The 16,907-nt window shown below is 45.7% G+C and overlaps 1 protein-coding gene across 4 annotated transcripts in view; it reads left to right on the top strand.

Annotated features, from left to right (window-relative positions):
• The window catches only part of slc22a31 (solute carrier family 22 member 31), a 60,710-nt gene extending 44,405 nt beyond the window's left edge, over window positions 1-16,305 (top strand). For all 4 annotated transcript variants that reach the window (XM_038806478.1, XM_038806476.1, XM_038806479.1 and 1 more), the window contains exons 8-9: window positions 10,652-10,763; window positions 15,229-16,305. In XM_038806478.1, coding sequence (XP_038662406.1) covers window positions 10,652-10,763; window positions 15,229-15,634 — 518 coding nt within the window. In that variant the 3' untranslated portion in view covers window positions 15,635-16,305. The remainder of the gene's footprint in view (window positions 1-10,651; window positions 10,764-15,228) is intronic.
• Window positions 16,306-16,907: the final 602 nt, after the last annotated feature.

Raw genomic sequence — 16,907 nt, 5'->3', positions numbered from 1 at the left:
ATTAGCCAGATTTCTTGTTCCTAATCATCCCCATGACTGTCCCATGAAAAATGTTTATGGTAGATGATGGTTAGGGGCATAATTACTATGGCCATTCACAAGGGAGGGTGAAATATGGAAAATATTTGGTAAAATTAAAGTCTATGGGAGTCTGAGGACAGGAAGTCTCTCCACTGGTTGGTGTCACACTGAACATAAAGAAAAATGGTTCTCCTTGTTGCAGGCTAATCAGCTGAGCTCCAGGGCATCACTACAGGAGTTATCAGGACACTGCCTTGGGTTCAAATATCTTCAGCTGCTTCATCAATGATCTTTCCTCCAATATACTGCCATAAGTGGAGATGTTCACTGATGATTGCCTCATTTCCAATTTCTCAGATATAAAGCAATATGTGACTTGTGAAAACATGAAAGCATTGTTAACTGTGACGAGGAAAGTGTAGAACTTCAAAAGGATATGGATAAATTGGTGGAATGGGCAGATAGGTTACAGATGAAGTTCAAATCGGAGAAGTGTGAGGTAATAGATTTTGCTGGGAAGAATATAGAGAGACGATATAAAATGAGGGGTACAATTCTAAAGGGTGTGTAGGAGCAAAGGAACCTGGGTGTATATGTGCATCGATCATTGAAGGTAGAAGGACTGACAGAAGGAGTAGTAATAAAGCAAAATGCACCCTAAGCTTTATTAATAGTGGGCAAGAACAAGGAGGTTATGCTGAATTTGTATAAGACACTAATTTCACTGAAGCAGCTACCATTCTTCTAAACTTTGTCTGCGCACGGCGGTGCTTTCATTCCCATGGTTAACAAAAATGGCTCCAGGGATGAGAAACTTCATGTAACAAGAGTAATGCAATAATCTGAAGGCTTTTAATCTTCTTCATTGGGCAAATCCATCTGGAAAAAGTAGCCGTAAAATGATAGTTTCAATGTAAATATTTTTAAAATAAATTTAGAGGGCCCAATTCTTTTTTCTCCCATTAAGGGTCAATTTAGCGTAGCCGATTGATGTACCCTGTGCATTTTTTTGGGTTGTGGGGGTGAGACCCATGCAGACATGGGGAGAATGAGCAAACCCCACAGAGTGACCCACGACCAGGATTGAACCCGGGTCCTCTGCGCCGGGAGGCAGTAGTGCTAACCCACTGCACCACCGTGCTGCCCTATTTCATAAAGTATGAGAGCGATTTAATTAAGTTGAAAATAGGGTCTTCAATTTTAAACATGTACAATTATGGATGCATCAGTGAGTTAGTTGAAAATGGATTAAAATGAAGACTTCCAGTGGCAGCTGTGGAGTGAGTGGTCACATATTTGGCAGCCCCTGCTCGAGGTGGCCTTTTTGGACTTTTTCCTGCTTTCTGGGCAAATGCTTTGGTGAAAAAAGGTGTTGAGGTGACTGAAGAAAGTTGAACTCCACTGGTGGGGCTGGTGGATGGATCCACGGACCAGAAGTGGGTCGAGAAGAAGGGAGCAGTTGGCACAAGAGAATCTTTGTGCGCTGCAGGTCAAGATGGCGGAGGGTAAAGGGTCAGTCCGACCTGCCCAGTGGTCAACAGAGCAGCTGGTGGACTTCTTAAACAAGAAGTTCAGCCAGCAGAGAAGGGAAGTCCAGGAAGACCTAGATTTGGCGGCCGAGATTTGAATGATGGGCGAACCAGAAGCCGTTAAAGGAGAAGATGGAAGACTTGGAGAATCACTCCCGGAGACAAAATCTAAGAATCGTTGGGATGCCTGAAGGTATCAAGGGAGCGGACATTGGCTCGTATGCAGCCAAGATGCTGGAAAAGCTAATGGGGGAGGGGGCCTTTGACCGGCCCCTGGAGGTCGACCGGGCAAGCCGCAGACGAACGAGCCACTGAGGGCGATGGTGGTGCATCTCCACTGATTACTGGATAAGAAGATATTGAGGTGGTCAAGGCAGACGAGGAGGTGCACCTGGGAAAACAATGAGCTTTGGGTGTACCAGGACCTGGACGTGGACCTGGCAAAGAGGAGACCCGGGATCAATCTGGGAAAGGCTACCCTCTTCAAAAAGGCGTGATGTTCTGGATGCAGTACCCGGCCTGCCACTGGGTAACTTTTAACAGCCGAGAACATTATTTTGGGACACCAGAGGAGGCGATGGAATTTCTAAGAGACAATGGACTGGCAGGTGAAACTATCATTGAACTGTGGAAGAGGTGTGCTTTTTTGTTTTCATTTCGTTTGTTGGAAAACTTCTCTCCTTAAGATGTTTTGTTGGGTTTGGTGGCGGGATGTTTGGCGAGCATTGAGGGTGAATGCACTTTTTTTCATGTTCCATTGTTGTTTGTGTTATGGAGGTATGGGAGCGGGGGAGGGGAATCAGTGGGGACCTTGAGCGCGGGCTGACAGGCTAGCTGGGTGGGCTAGTTCACGGCAGCTCAGTGGGGGTGGGCTGGTGGTTCCAGAGGAGGGACTGTTGAAGGAGAGTCAGAAGTTCCAGATGGAGTTCAGGTTGGTGACAACAGGGAAGGCAGTAGGGCAGTTGCGGAGGGTAGAGGGGCAGTGCATGAGTATGGGGAGAAGGCAAGTAGGATGCTGGCCCACCAACTCGGGAAGCACGAGGCGGCGAGAGAGACTGGAAGAGTGAAGGACGGGAGAGAAAGAGTGGTACTGGACTTGGTGAGGCTGAAGGGGTAACCCTACCCTAGTAGAGGGCTAGGGTTGTTTAGTATAGGCGAGGGGGGGGGGGCCTGCTAACATAGATGTGGTTGCTGTGGTGCAGCAGGAAAAGCAGTGGTGATGGTGGGCATCCAAGGGTGGGCCTCGAGGGTCTGGCCCAAGAAGGGATATGGTTGATCGGCAGGGGCGGGGGGCAGGGTGCCCCTGACCAGGTTGGTCACATGGAACGTGAGAGGGGTGAATGGCCTAGTCAAACGCTCGTGTGTGTTGGTGCACTTGAGCAGCTTGAAGATGGACATGGCCGTTTTGCAAGAAACACCCTTGAAGATCGGGGATCAGACGAGGTTAAGGAAAGGGTGGGTAGGGCAAGTCTTTCTTTCAGGATTAGACATGAAGGCGCGGGGGGTGGAGGTGTTGGTCAATAAGCAGGTGGCGTTTGAGGTGGGGAACATTGTGGCTGATTCAGGAGGACAGTTCGTGATGGTGAATGGGAAGCTGGAGGGGATGCTGGTGGTTTTTGGTAGATTATACCCCAAACTGGATGATGTGGACTGTGAGGTGGGTGCTGGGAAAATCCAGGACATGGACTCGCTCTGGTTGATTTATGGAGGAGGGGGAGGGGTGAGCGACTCCACTGTGGAAACTGGACATAGGGTTATTAGCAGATGAGGAGGTGTGTGAGCGGGTGAGGGCTGCCATTTGAGGGTACGTGGAGCTGAATGATAGGGGTGAAATCCTGGCCGCCGCGCTATGGGAGATGCTCAAGGCAGTGGTTAGGGGGGGAATTCATATTGATCCGAGCGCACAGGGAAAAGATGGAGCGAGCAGAGATGACAAGGTTGGCGGACGAGATTTTGCGGGTGGACAGGAGGCATTCGGAGGCTCCAGAGGAGGGACTGTTGAATGAGAGGCAGAAGTTCCAGATGGAGTTCAGGTTGGTGTCCACAGGAAAGGCAGTAGGGCAGTTGCGGAGGGTAGAGGGGCAGTGTACAAGTATGGGGAGAAGGCGAGTAGGATGCTGGCCCACCAACTCGGGAAGCACGAGGCGGCAAGAGAGATTGGAAGAGTAAAGGACGGGAGAGGAAGAGTGGTACTGGACCTGGTGAGGCTGAAGGGGTATTCGAGGGGTTTTACAGGAGGCTTTATGAATTGGAGCCCTCGGCCGAGAGAAGGGAATGTGGCGCAGTTCCTGGGTGGATTGGAGTTCCCCAAGGTGGTGAAGGGGCTGGGGGCCCCCATTGGACTGGTAGAGGTGTTGGAGGGCATGGGGTGATGCAGGCAGGGAAGGCACCGGGCCTCAATGTATTACCTGTAGAATTTTATAAGAAGTTTGGGGGGGCCTGGGGCCCTTGCTGGTGAGGGCATATAATGAGGCGAGGGGAACACCCGCCTACATTATTGCAGGCGTCTATATCCCCAATACTAAAGAAGGATAAAGATCTGGAGCAGTGTGGGTCCTATCGCCCACATTGTGGGCAGCACAGTAGGTAGCACTGCTGCTTCAGAGCTCCAGGGTCCCAGGATCAGTTCCCTTGGGTCACTGTTTGTGCAGAGTCTGCACGTTCTCCCCGTGTCTGCATGGGTTTCCTCCAGGTGCTCCGGTTGCTCCCACAAGTCCCAAAAGACATGCTTATTAGGTGAATTAGACATTCTGAATTCTCCCTCTGTGTACCCGACCAGGCGCCGGAATGTGGCGACTAGGGGCTTTTCACAGTAACTTCATTGCAATGTTAATGTCGGCCTACTTGTGACAATAAGATTATTATTACCCAATATCGCTATTAAATGTGGGCGCCAAGTTGCTGGCAAAATCCTGGCCTCGCAAATTGAGAACTGTGTGCCGGGAAGATCAGACAAGGTTTGTAAAGGGGAGACTACTAAATGTGGTAATGATGCCCCCGGAGGGATAATACGTAGAGGTGGCAATGGACGCAGAAAAGGCTTTTGATTGGGTGGAATGGCCAGACTTGTGGGAAGTGTTAGGGCGGTTCGTGTTTAGGCAGGGGTGTGTGAACTGGGTCCGATTGTTGTATAGTTCACCGGTAGCGAGCGTGCGACGAATCGGATGAGTTTGGGGTACCTCAGGCTACACCGTGAAACATGTCAGGGGTGCCCATTCTCCCTGTTGCTTCTTGCCTTGGCAATAGAATTATTGGCAATGGCTCTTAAAGTGTCAAGGAGCTGGAAAGAGATGTGCAGGGGGGATGCGGGTTGAGCACAGGGTCTCCGTTAACGTGGCCAACCTGCTGCTTTATATCTCGGACCCACTGGGAGGTATCGGGGGAATTCTGAATATTCTGGAGGAGTTTGGACGGTTTTCCGGATGTAAGCTAAACATGGGGAAGACGGAGTTGTTCCTGATCAAAGCCAGGGGACGGGAGAGGAGGTTGGGATAGTTGCCGTTCAAGCTGGTGGGCTGGGATTCAGCTGTTTGGGTATCCAGATGGCGGGGCGATGACAGCAGCTGCACAAGTTGAACTTGGTGCGGTTGGTGGAAAAGGTGAGGGGGGATTTTAAGAGGTTCAATGTGCTGCCACTGTCGCTGTTGGGTGTGGGTGCTGACAGTGAAAATGACGATGCTGCCAAGGCTCTTATTTGTCTTTCAGAACCTCCCGATCATCGTCCCAAAATAATTCTTTAAGAAAGTCAATACTTCGATCTCCTGGTTTGTGTGGGCGGGGAAAACCCCACGGGTTAAGAAGGTGCTTTTAGAAGGGGGGCAAGGGGGAGGGCGGGTTGACCTTGTAAAACATCATAATTATTATTGGGCAGCAAACATTGCTATGATGAAGAAGTAGGTAGTGGGGAGGGGTTGGCGTGAGGGCGGATTCAGACAGCCTCTTGCAGGGGTACAAGTTTAGCGGCACTGGTAAAGGCACCTCTGCCATTCTCACCGGCCAAGCACTCCACGAGCCCAGTGGTGGTGGTGGCCCTGCTGGTGTGGGGAATGCGGCAGCAGCACCTGAGGTTGGAAGGTACCTCGGTGTAGGCACCGATTTGCGACAGTCATGGGTTTGCACTGGGGGGGAGGGGAGGGGGGTTGTATGTGATGTTTCAGGGGTCGCGACAGGTGGGGATTGAACGTTTTGGGGAAGTATTTGTGGGGGCAGCTTTGTGAGTTCAGAGGACTTAGAGGAGGAATATAAGCTGCCCAGTGGGAATGTGTTCAGATGCTTTACAGGTCTGGGACTTTGAGAAAGCAGGTGCCGCCCTTTCCCGGTCTGCTGCCCTTGGAATTACAGGATAAGGTGCTCCCGAGGGAAGGAATAGATGAGGGTAAGGTGTCCGAGATCTACAAGGAGCTATTGGACTGGGACGGAGCCCCGATAGGGGAAGTCAAACGGAAATGGGAGGAGGAACTGGAGGGAGGAAATTGAGGCTGGGTTGAGGGAGGAGGCTCTGAGGAGGGTGAATGTGTTCTCGTTGTGTGCAAGACTCTGCCTTATCCAGTTTAAAGTAGTTCATGGGGCACACATGACGGTGGCTAGGATGAGTAGGTTCTTTGAGTGGGGTAGAGGACAGGTGTGGACGATGCGCGGGGAGGCCTGCGAACCACTTTCACATGTTTGGGTTTGTCCAAAACTGAAGGGGTTCGGGTTCGCGGACATAATGCCCAAGGTGTTGAGGGTGAAGGTGGTCCCGAGTCCTGAAGTGGCGATAATTGGAATGTCGGAAGACACGGGAGTCCAGGGGGTGAGAGAGTCCAATGTTCTGGCCTTTGCCTCCCTGGTAGCCTGGAGATGGATTTTGCTGGAGTGGAGGGACTCCGAGCCACTGAAACTGGGGTGTGGGTGAGTGACCTGGCGGAGTTCCGAAGGTTGGAGAAAATCAAGTTCATCTTAAGAGGGTCGGTTGATGGGTTTTCCCTGAGGTGGAAGCTTCTGCAAGGAGAATTGAAGGTTAAGTAAGTAATGGCAAACATTTAAAGAAATACATCATAATTCTCAATTCATATTAAGTTCCTCAAGGAATGAAAACTCCACTGGAGAAATGGTACATCCATGGTTAGCTGGCAAAGTTAGGGTGGTATCCAATTAATTGAGGCTTAAAATGTTCCCAAAAGGAATATTAAACCTGAGGATTGGGAGAGTTTTAAAAATCGAGAAAGAATGTCCAAGTAAATAATTAAAGAGAAAATACAATGAGAGTAAACCATCAAGAAATATTCAAACATTGGGACAGCACGGTGGTGCACGGCGGCACAGTGGTTGGCACTGCTGTCTCACGGCGCCGAGGTCCCATGTTCTATCCCAGCTCTGGGTCACTGTCCGTGTGGTGTTTGCACATTCGCCCCGTGTTTGCGTGGGTTTCGCCCCAACAACCTAAAGATGTGCAGGGTAGGTGGATTAGCCATGCTAAATTGCCCCTTAATTGGAAAAAATGAATTGGGTACTCTAAATTTATATTAAAAAAATATTCAAACATTGTAAGATCATTGACAAGTATGTAGGAAAAAAAATGAATAACAGAACTGGCGTGATTCTCCGGAAATACTTCATTTGTGGCGGGGTTTTCAAGGTGTTTTGAGTTCCCACCGCTATTCAGTGGTACTGTCATTTTGTTTGGGCCCTGGGGAATTTCTCAATTGTTTTGCCCAGACGTAGAATTTTTTTAAGCACTGGGGAGCTGAACTCTGAGATCGAGCCGCCATTTTGAAAGGGAGCCCAGATCTCTAAGTGAGCTTTTGGATTTCCCCAACCCATGGGCAATGTCACCTCCCGCACACATGGGCACTATCCCACACCCGCCTTGAAGACATTCCACTGTGGGGTCCCTGGGTCCCACCCCTCTTCAAGCCCCCTTCCAGGACCCCCACCCAGCACCCCCCAGAGGCTGCTACTTACCTGGCATGCACACCACCACTCTTCAAATCCATCTTCATTTCATGGGCATGGCCTCCTTTGGCTCCTGACCCTTGGCAGTGCCACCCTGGCACTGGAATCCAGGCAGAGCTACAGCTGGCTTGGTACTGCCATCTGAGCAGTGCCAAAATACCCACTTACCCTGACCCGGGAGACCCCCCACGTGGACCAGTGCTGAACGGCACCCGGCTGCAGCCTCCGTGGGGTGGCTGCAGAATCGAGGGAGGTTGGTGGATACAGTACAAGTAGGTCTTAAGATGTGGTACAGGTAGGTCCACGAGCACAATTTGGTCCCGCCCCTTTTGGGCGGAGTTCTGAATCCGACGTCACACGAGATTTGGGTGAATCCCGTGAGGCACAGAGACAGTTGGGAAGCCCACTGGAGGACTCTCCTGGGATCCTCCGGTTGTGTTGTGCTCTCGCCCGAGTGCAACAAGGCAAGAAAATTGCACCTAACAATCCCTTGAAGTACAGATGGGGAAATTGAGAATAAGGAAATAACAGGGATATTAAAAATAATTATTCTGTATCTTTTTTGATCAATAAGAAAACACAACATACTGGTGCAACAAGTGTGGGGAAAGGGATAATAAGAGTGAGGAAAGTAATGACTATAAATAAAGGAAAAGTAGTTGAGAAATTAATGGGGCTACAAGTTGACAGTCCTAGGACCTGATTATCTACACACCAAGTTCTAAAGTAATCAACTGCAGAAGTAGTGAATGTATTGATTTTGACCTCCCAGAGTCCCCTAGATTCTGGAAAGGATTGAAAGGTAGCAAATAAAATCTGTTCAAGAAAGGAGGGGAGAGAGAAAATGGAAAAGAAGAAATCAGCCTGACATCAGTAGTAAGGAAAACAAGATAATCCATTATTAAGCACATGGCCAAAAGGCATTAGTTAGAGTCAACCCAGTTTTACGATGGGAAATAATGTTTGCGCAATCTATTAATTTTTGAGCATGTAACTAACAGATTCTAAGTATATTTGGATTCTATGAAGCTAAATATACGAATAATGGGTTGGTATAATTAGATTTCATGGGATTGGGAGTAATATATTAGCTTGGATTGAGGATTGGTTCATCGACAGAAAACAGGGGAAAAGGAAATTTATGGGTCATTTTCAAAATGGCAGGATATAACTATTGGAGTGCTCTGAAGGTCGGTGCGTGAGCCTCGGGTATTTGCAATCTATATCAATAACATAGAGGAGGGAACTGAGTGTAATGTATCCGGGTTTGCTGATGATCCAAAGCTAGATGGGAAAGTAAGCTGTAATGAGGATCTACCAAGGCTACAAAATAAAATAAACCGGTTAAGTGATTGGACATAAAGGTTGCAGATGAAGTATGATGTGCGGAAGTGTGAAATTATCCACTTCAATAGGAAAATGAAAAAGAATGTTTTTTTAAAAGATGAAAACTTTTCAGATGTTGGGAAGAAGTTGTGTCGGACTCGAAACATTAATTCTATTTCTCTCTCCGCGGGTAGTGCCTGATCTCGAGGTTTTTGCAGCACCTGCTGGAAATTTGCATTTTCTGCCATTTTCCTTTTATTATAATGAATGTTGGGATTCAGAGGGTTTTGTATGTATGCCTTGCACATGAATTACAGGAAGCTAACATGGCAGGTGCAGCAAAGAATTAGGAAGCCAAATGTATGTTAACTGTTGTTTCTTGGGGATTGGATGACAGGAATAAAGTAGTCTTGCTCTGGTGAGGTCACACCTGGAGTATCATGTACACTTTGTCTTATTTTTACCTAAAGAAAGGCTCGCGTCTAAAGAAGATTCACTTGATTGATTCCTAGGGAAAAGGAGCTGTTCTTGGAGGAGAAATTGAGTAAAATAGGACTATATTCCCTGGAGTTCCGAAGAATGGGAGGTGATCTCATTGAACCATATAAAGTTCTAGGCATCTATCCTGAGAGGCTGTTTCCCCAGACTGATAAAGCTGGTAGCAGTTTCAGGATAAAGGCTAACCATTTAGATCATAGAATTTACAGTACAGGAGGCCATTTGGCTCATTGAGTCTGCACCGGCTCTAGGAAAGAGCACCTACTTAAGTTCTCACCTCTACCAGTAACCCCACCTAACCTAAAGGCAATATAGCATAGCAATCCCCCTACCTGCACATCTTTGGACTGTGGGAGGAAACCGGAGCACCCGGACAAATCCCACGGAGACAGGGGAGAACGTGCAGACTCCACACAGACAGTGACCCAAGCCGGGAATCTAACCTGGGACCCTGGAGCTGTGAAGCAACTGTGCTAACCACTGTGCTACCGTGACGCCCAACTGACATGAGGAGAAATACTCTTCCTTGACAGGATTGTGAATCTTTTAAATGCTCTACCCAAGATAACCAGAGATACTAAGTCATTGAGTGTATTTAAGACTTATATTGATAGATTTTTGGGCACTAAAGGGAGTTGAAAGTTGAGGTATATGCAGATTGGGCTAAAAAATTAAATTATGCAAAATTTTAACCACAATCTTATTGAATGGAGGCAGATTAAGTTAGAAGGACTGTATGGCCCACGACTGCTGCTTTTTAAAAAATAGAATTATGCCCTATGTGACTATTTACAGTGCCTCTGTCTGTTACAAATCCAGTTGTGTCAAATCTTGTGCCAGTGAAAACACTTAGGGCAGTATCATCTCTGTTATCTGCAAAATCCAATGTTGGGCGCAAAAAGTGATGTTGAGCCCGCTGACTGCAGTGGTGTTTTTTTCTGCGTATCATGGACACTTAGTTGGATAAATTGACAGGCAACGTTTCCATACCGTATCTCTGGCCTCAGATTTGCCTGCCCCACCATCACCTCAGTGCTTCAATGATCCGGGTGCCATATGTAAAGGCCACGCCTGCACCTTTAAATGATATGCTAAGGTATTACAGTGAGGTTTCTGACATTCTGATGGGAAATGTGGCCCGCCAATGACAAGAGGAAGGGACGATTGCATCCTGTATTTACATTGAAGTGGTACGCAACTATGGCCTGCTCTCAATGTTTTTTTGCTCTCGCTGCAAAATCTGTCTGTCACAAACTGGAGCCAAAAATCCCAGCCTAAGATTATCCCAAGCTTTTTCTGCTTTGGTATTGCACTATAAACGGCTTATTTTTGTTTTTCTTCAGACATGCATCAAAGTCTTCGCCTGGCTCTTTCCATTCTGGGTCTGTTCTCCGCCTATGCCGTTGTTACACTGAGCATATTTTTTGCCAGTGAGGTTATTCCAACTGTAGTTAGGTAAGTACCGCAGTTGTGGTTTTTAATGTTCATTTCTATTTAATTGTTTACATGCCAATTTTTCCTGACTTTTTACAGGCTTGTCACTAAAATTTTAGACATTGAATTTGAATTAAAGTGGCAAATATGAAACTTCTGCCATATAGTAAAACATTCCAAAACTACAAATGTGCTAGAAGTAACAATGAAAAGGTAGAGTTAAAGTATCCTTTAAGGAGTTATTTCAAAATTAATTCGCATATGAAACCCGCACATTATTTTTTTTTGAAAAATATTTTATTTGAGGTATTTCCAAATATATACAGAACAGAAACGAGTAAGCAACAGTAAACCATACACAATTGCCACTATTCCACCATACTGCCCCTCCACTCCTTTTTATACTCCCTGGCCCCAAAACCAAAACAAAGCACAAAGGGAGCCCCCCCCCCCCCCCCCCCCCCCATTGACGTGTTAATCTCTCTTGAAGAAGTCAATGAACAGCTTCCACCTTGTGGAGAACCCCCCTCCGTCCCTCTTATGGTGAACTTGACTTTTTTCTAAGTGGAGGAACTCTGCCAAGTCGATCACACTTTCGGCGGTTCCGAGTCTCGTCAGCACAACAAGATCCACCTCCAGGCTATCGGGGAGGCAAAGGCTACCATGTCAGCCTCTCTCCCCACTTGCATTCCCAGATCCTCTGACACCCCAAATATTGGCACCCATAGGCTCGGCACCACCTCCACCCCCAATACCTTCAACATTACATTCACAAACTCTTTTCAGACCCCGCCAACTTTGGACATGCCCAAAACATATGGACATGGTTCGCCGGACTCACTGCACACCGCCCACATCTATCATCCACCCATGGAAAAATCAAACTCATCCTGGACCCCGTTATATGAGCCTATGCACCACCTTAAACTGTATGAGACTCATACTTAAACACAACAAAGAATAGTTTATTCTCCACAGCACAACCCAGCTTGCACGCCCCTCCGAATACCTCCTCCCAATTGCGCCGCACCTCCTCCACCATGGTGCCCTCCCGCTCCATCAGCTCCCCATATACATCTGATACCTTGCCCTTGCCTATCTCACTCTTGGACAGAAGCTTGTTCTGTAAGTGGCAGCTGCGGGAATGAACCCAAGTCCTTCCTCAAGAAGTCTCTCACCTACAGGTACCTTAAACCATTCCCCTTCAATAACAAGTATACCCCTCAAGCTTCACCAATTCTGCAAATGTACCCCCACAGATAGGTACCAAAAATGCATTATCCCAACCTCCCCAACTCTCGAAACCTCGCATCCAGCTCTGCTGGAATAAACCTGTGGTTGCCACAAATCGGCGAGCATGGGACATGCCATCCATCCTACTGTGCCCCCCACACCCCGCCTAAACCTTTCCAGAAATCCTTCTTGGTCCGGGAAACCTTACCCACCCACACAAACCTCAGTATCATCTTATTCCCCCAGGGGTCAAAAATTGGGAGATTCTGAAACAAGGACAAAAACGTCGGGAGCACTGCCACTATCTTCTTTACCGTCTGGACCCTTCCAGCCAACAATAAATGCAACACATCCCACCTCTTCCTTCATTCTCTCCACCGGTTTTGCCAGATTCAAATTGTGGAGCTGGGCTCACCTCTGTGCCATGTGTATCCCAAGATAATCACCCCTACCAACAGAAACGGCAACCTCCTTTAAACTCGCCTCTCTCTCTCTCTTTCCCCCCCCCCCCCCCCCCCTCACTTTCTCTGTCCTTATGGTCCGCTTTTGACTCTTCCACTTTGCGACTATGTGCCCCAATCTCTGCTCCACTCTCATTGGCTGCCCAAATCGTGTCAGCCACCTTAGCTAGGTCTTCTGAGGACTTCCGCCTTTTCTGCCTGGAACTTGACCGTCAAAAACTCCACCATCTGTTCCGTGGACCACTGAGCTCTCTGCCATCTTTCCTTTTATTGCACTCCTTGAAATCTCCTGGTCTGACTGTTGCCACTTTACAGTTGCACTCCTTTTTTGATAGGGCTGAGACATGCCCACCCAAAGGAGAATCCTTAGCTCTGTCTGTTCCTGTACTTTGTGCTCCTGTGACCCGGCAACAAGGACTAAACAATTCCGCCTGAAGCAAGAGCCACCAAATGTGTGACCACTCGCTCCATGGCTGCCACCAGAAGACAGCCGTACGTTATTTTCAGCAGTGTTGAGATGCAATCTGCAGTTGGTGCATTACTACATTTTATAATGCTATGTACTGTTGCACTTGCAAACCCCCCTGCCACCACCCAAAATACCTCCCTCTACTATCTTCTCTGGGGATAGAAACAGTCAAGATTTGATGTGTGTTTTCTGTATGTGAAAGCCTTGTTTGTACGTTTGGAGTGAGTGTTCTCTCTCATATGAACAGATGTATTTGTTATTTTGGAAAAGGATATATTTTTGACTTATCCAGTAATTGTACAATAATTCTTCACTTTAGAGTCTTGGTTGTGTTCCTGAAAATCATGATTTTAAGTGAAACAACCTTTTGAGTGAATCATGGCTTCCCATGGGAATCAATGTTAAAGCCAGGGATAGACTCCTTCGGACACTTGCCCAGAAACCAAGGCACAAGTTGAAATACTGTACCATGCCTGTGTAGCAGTGTGCAATCCTAGCTTGAATAACTTTTTTTTTAATTTTAGCGTACCCAATTCATTTTTTCCAATTAAGGGGCAATTTAGCATGGCCAGTCCACCTACCCTGCACATCTTTAGGTTGTGGGGGTGAAACCCAGGCAAACACTGGGAGAATGTGCAAACTCCACACAGACAGTGACCCAGAACCGGGATCGAACCTGGGATCTCGGTGCTGTGACGCAGTAGTGCTAACCACTGTGCCACCGTGCTGCCCCTAGCTGAATAACTTAAAATTAAACGAATCAATGAATGTAACAGAAATACTATATAAATTCAAATTAGATAACACTAAATCACCCAAACAAGCCCAGGTTGGAACAGCTTCTGTGTCTCACCTACACCATTGCAAAATCCCATAAAATAAAACTAAATTTGACATTCAGTCAAATCATTGGCCTCTACTTTGAGCACTAATGTACAGAAAAGATTAATTTTCCAAAGCTGAGATTCAGCCCGAACGGAATGAGAAGATGGGATTCAGCCTGAAGGAAATAAGACTCTATACTTGTAATATTTAACTCTTAATGCCAAATAGATTGATTAACTATCATTTATTATTGATTTTGTTTCTTAACACTTATCACATTGTTATTCTTGTACTTGAACATTCTCAGGTGACTTTATTGGGCAAAACAAGAAAGTTTCATTTATTTAAAACAAAATCAGGAGGCCAAGATTGAGATGCTGTTTTCATTAAGCTAATGGTGGAACAGTGAAACTGGGGCAGTAACGTCTGGATATTCACATTTAACTGAATGAAAATGAAAATGGCTTATTGGCACGAGTAGGCTTCAACGAAGTTACTGTGAAAAGCCCCTAGTCACCACATTCCGGCGCCTGGGCAGCACGGTAGCATGGTGGTTAGCATAAATGCTTCACAGCCCCAGGGTCCCAGGTTCGATTCCCGGCTGGGTCACTGTCTGTGCGGAGTCTGCACGTACTCCCCGTGTGTGCGTGGGTTTTCTCCGGGTGCTCCGATTTCCTCCCACAGTCCAAAGATGTGCGGGTTAGGTGGATTGGCCATGCTAAATTGCCCGTAGTGTTCTAAAAAGTAAGGTTGGGGGGGGGGGGGGGGCGGGTTGTTGGGTTACGGGAATAGGGTGGATACGTGGGTTGGAGTAGGGTGACCATTGCTCGGCACAACATTGAGGGCCGAAGGGCCTGTTCTGTGCTGTACTGTTCTATGTTCTATGTTCTGGGACGCTGATACGGGAATTGAACCGTGCAGCTGGCCTGACTTGGTCTGCTTTCAAAGCCAGCTCTTTAACCCTGTGCTAAACCAGCCCCTTAGGGTGCAAAATGCACCCTAAGCTTTATTAATAGTGGGCAAGAGCAAGGAGGTTATGCTGAATTTGTATAAGACACTAGTTACACTGCAGTAGCTACCATTCTTCTAAACTTCATCTGCGCACTCTCCAGTGCTTTCATTCCCATGGTTAACAAAAATGGTTCCAGGGATGCGAAACCTCATGTAACAAGAGTAGTGCAATAATCTGAAGGCTTTTAATCTTCTGCATTAGGCAAATCCATTTGGAAAAAGTAGCCGTAGAATGATAGTTTCAAAGTAAGTATTTTAAAAAATAAATGAAACAAAATGAACTGCTTACCTGCTCCTCACCTGAAATTGCTGTACATTTACCCATGAATTATGGTGAGTACTATTTGCTTTACCGTTATTCTGACAAAAATTCCGGCCCTTTATGAATTAGGTGAATTATGATTAGGTGTTCCAGAAGTACTTATAATATCTGTTTTATCTATATTCATAAATTCATAATTTTTAACTTTATAAAATGTTTTCACAGAGGTGCAGGCTTAGGCCTTATTATGGCAACAGGCTGCGTTGGAAAAGCAACATCACCAATGATGGATCTCCACAATAATCATGGTTTTTTTCTTCTTCATGTTGTGTTTGCCTCTTTTGCTGTCCTCTCAGTATTGTGCATCATGTTGCTTCCAGAAAGCAAACGGAAGTCACTCCCAGAATCTTTGAAAGATGGTGAAAAGCAGAGACGTCCTCCACTGTTTTTATCACAAAACAAGGATAGAGCTCCTCTGCTGCATTCAAAACATCAAAGACATTATAATCCAGAAAACTATTCCAAGCTTGTAACAGCAACCAAAAAAATGTGGGCCCAAAACGTCCCTTTTCAATCACAGGATCCTGTAAATGAAAGTGGGACTGAGGAGACCAAGGAATCAACATCCTAGCCATTTCTTCACAGTGTATATAGAAATGTAGAAGTACTCTACCATGCATTTTTTGCACCACACTGTGAATATTACAGACTTTGTATTTTCTAACACCTAATTTGAGCTGTTTGGCTACATGAAAGCTGTTTAATGTATTAGCTGAGCTCTAAAAAGTTCAGTAATTCATTATAAGTTCATGTGTCTGAAGATCTGTGCTTCCATAATGGAGATTGATTATGAATTGGGACTGGGATTAAAAATGCAAAATGTTGAATGTACTTTCAGATTATGTATATCTTTAGTTATTTGTGTATCAATAGGCCTGTATTGCATGTTAACACTTAAAAATGATGTGCATAATGTGGTCCGTTGATTATTCCACTTTTTTCCAGCCAAATGTATCAAAATCTGGTGAAGCATCTCTTAGATCAACTTAGCATGGGATCCCAAGTTGCTATTTTTGCAGTATCCATTTAATTCACTGCCATATAAATATCTTGGCCTGGGCTGAAATTATGTTTGAAATTCTTTTGGTTCATGGAGGTTGAACTCCTTGTTCTTCTTTCTATATTAGAATCCATTGATCAAATCCTTGTATGAGATGGATGTTACTGAGCATAAGAAAAGTATTTAAATTGCTTAGCTGTTTTACTGAAATAAAAATGAAAAATTGTTTCTATTTCTTCAAAGACGGTGTGGCCAATTTTATTAATTAGGTTAACTGCAAACAAACATTGTGCCTTGGTGTTTGGTCATTTGTTATATACCTATATTTGAATTCTTCAGTATTGTCATACAAATGAATCAGAAGTTCATTGGGTTCAATTCCAAATATCAAAATTATTAATACAAGATTCTGGCATTTGTTAGTTCCCTCAATCATTGTATATTTGTGGTTACAATATTTGTTAGGCTATCATATCTCCATGTGTATTCCTACCTGGATGATTCATAAGAGCTTGTGCCTGATGTTTGCCAACATAGTACAATTCAAGTACAGTACAGTTCAAGGCTAGGGTTCATAAATGATTTTTTTTTCTGTTGGCCAATCAAAAGTTTATTTTCTGTAAAAATTCTTACTTGAATAATCGAGCAAAAGTTTTTAGATTAGTTTTGACGATCTGATCGCTTGGATTGTGGATCATAAATCTAGAGGACTGTAAAATACATGGTAATCATTTTGTATGCCCTAATTCTACAGCTTGTTTGAAAGCTTGAAGTTAAAGAGAAAATGGTTCTCTGATTGCCTGATGATGAGCCGAGGTAGTAAGTAATTTTTTTTGTTTTTGTT

The sequence above is a fragment of the Scyliorhinus canicula genome, chromosome 9 (assembly GCF_902713615.1).
Source record: "Scyliorhinus canicula chromosome 9, sScyCan1.1, whole genome shotgun sequence".
Classification (NCBI taxonomy): domain Eukaryota; kingdom Metazoa; phylum Chordata; class Chondrichthyes; order Carcharhiniformes; family Scyliorhinidae; genus Scyliorhinus; species Scyliorhinus canicula.
This window is presented reverse-complemented; position numbering and strand designations above follow the sequence as displayed.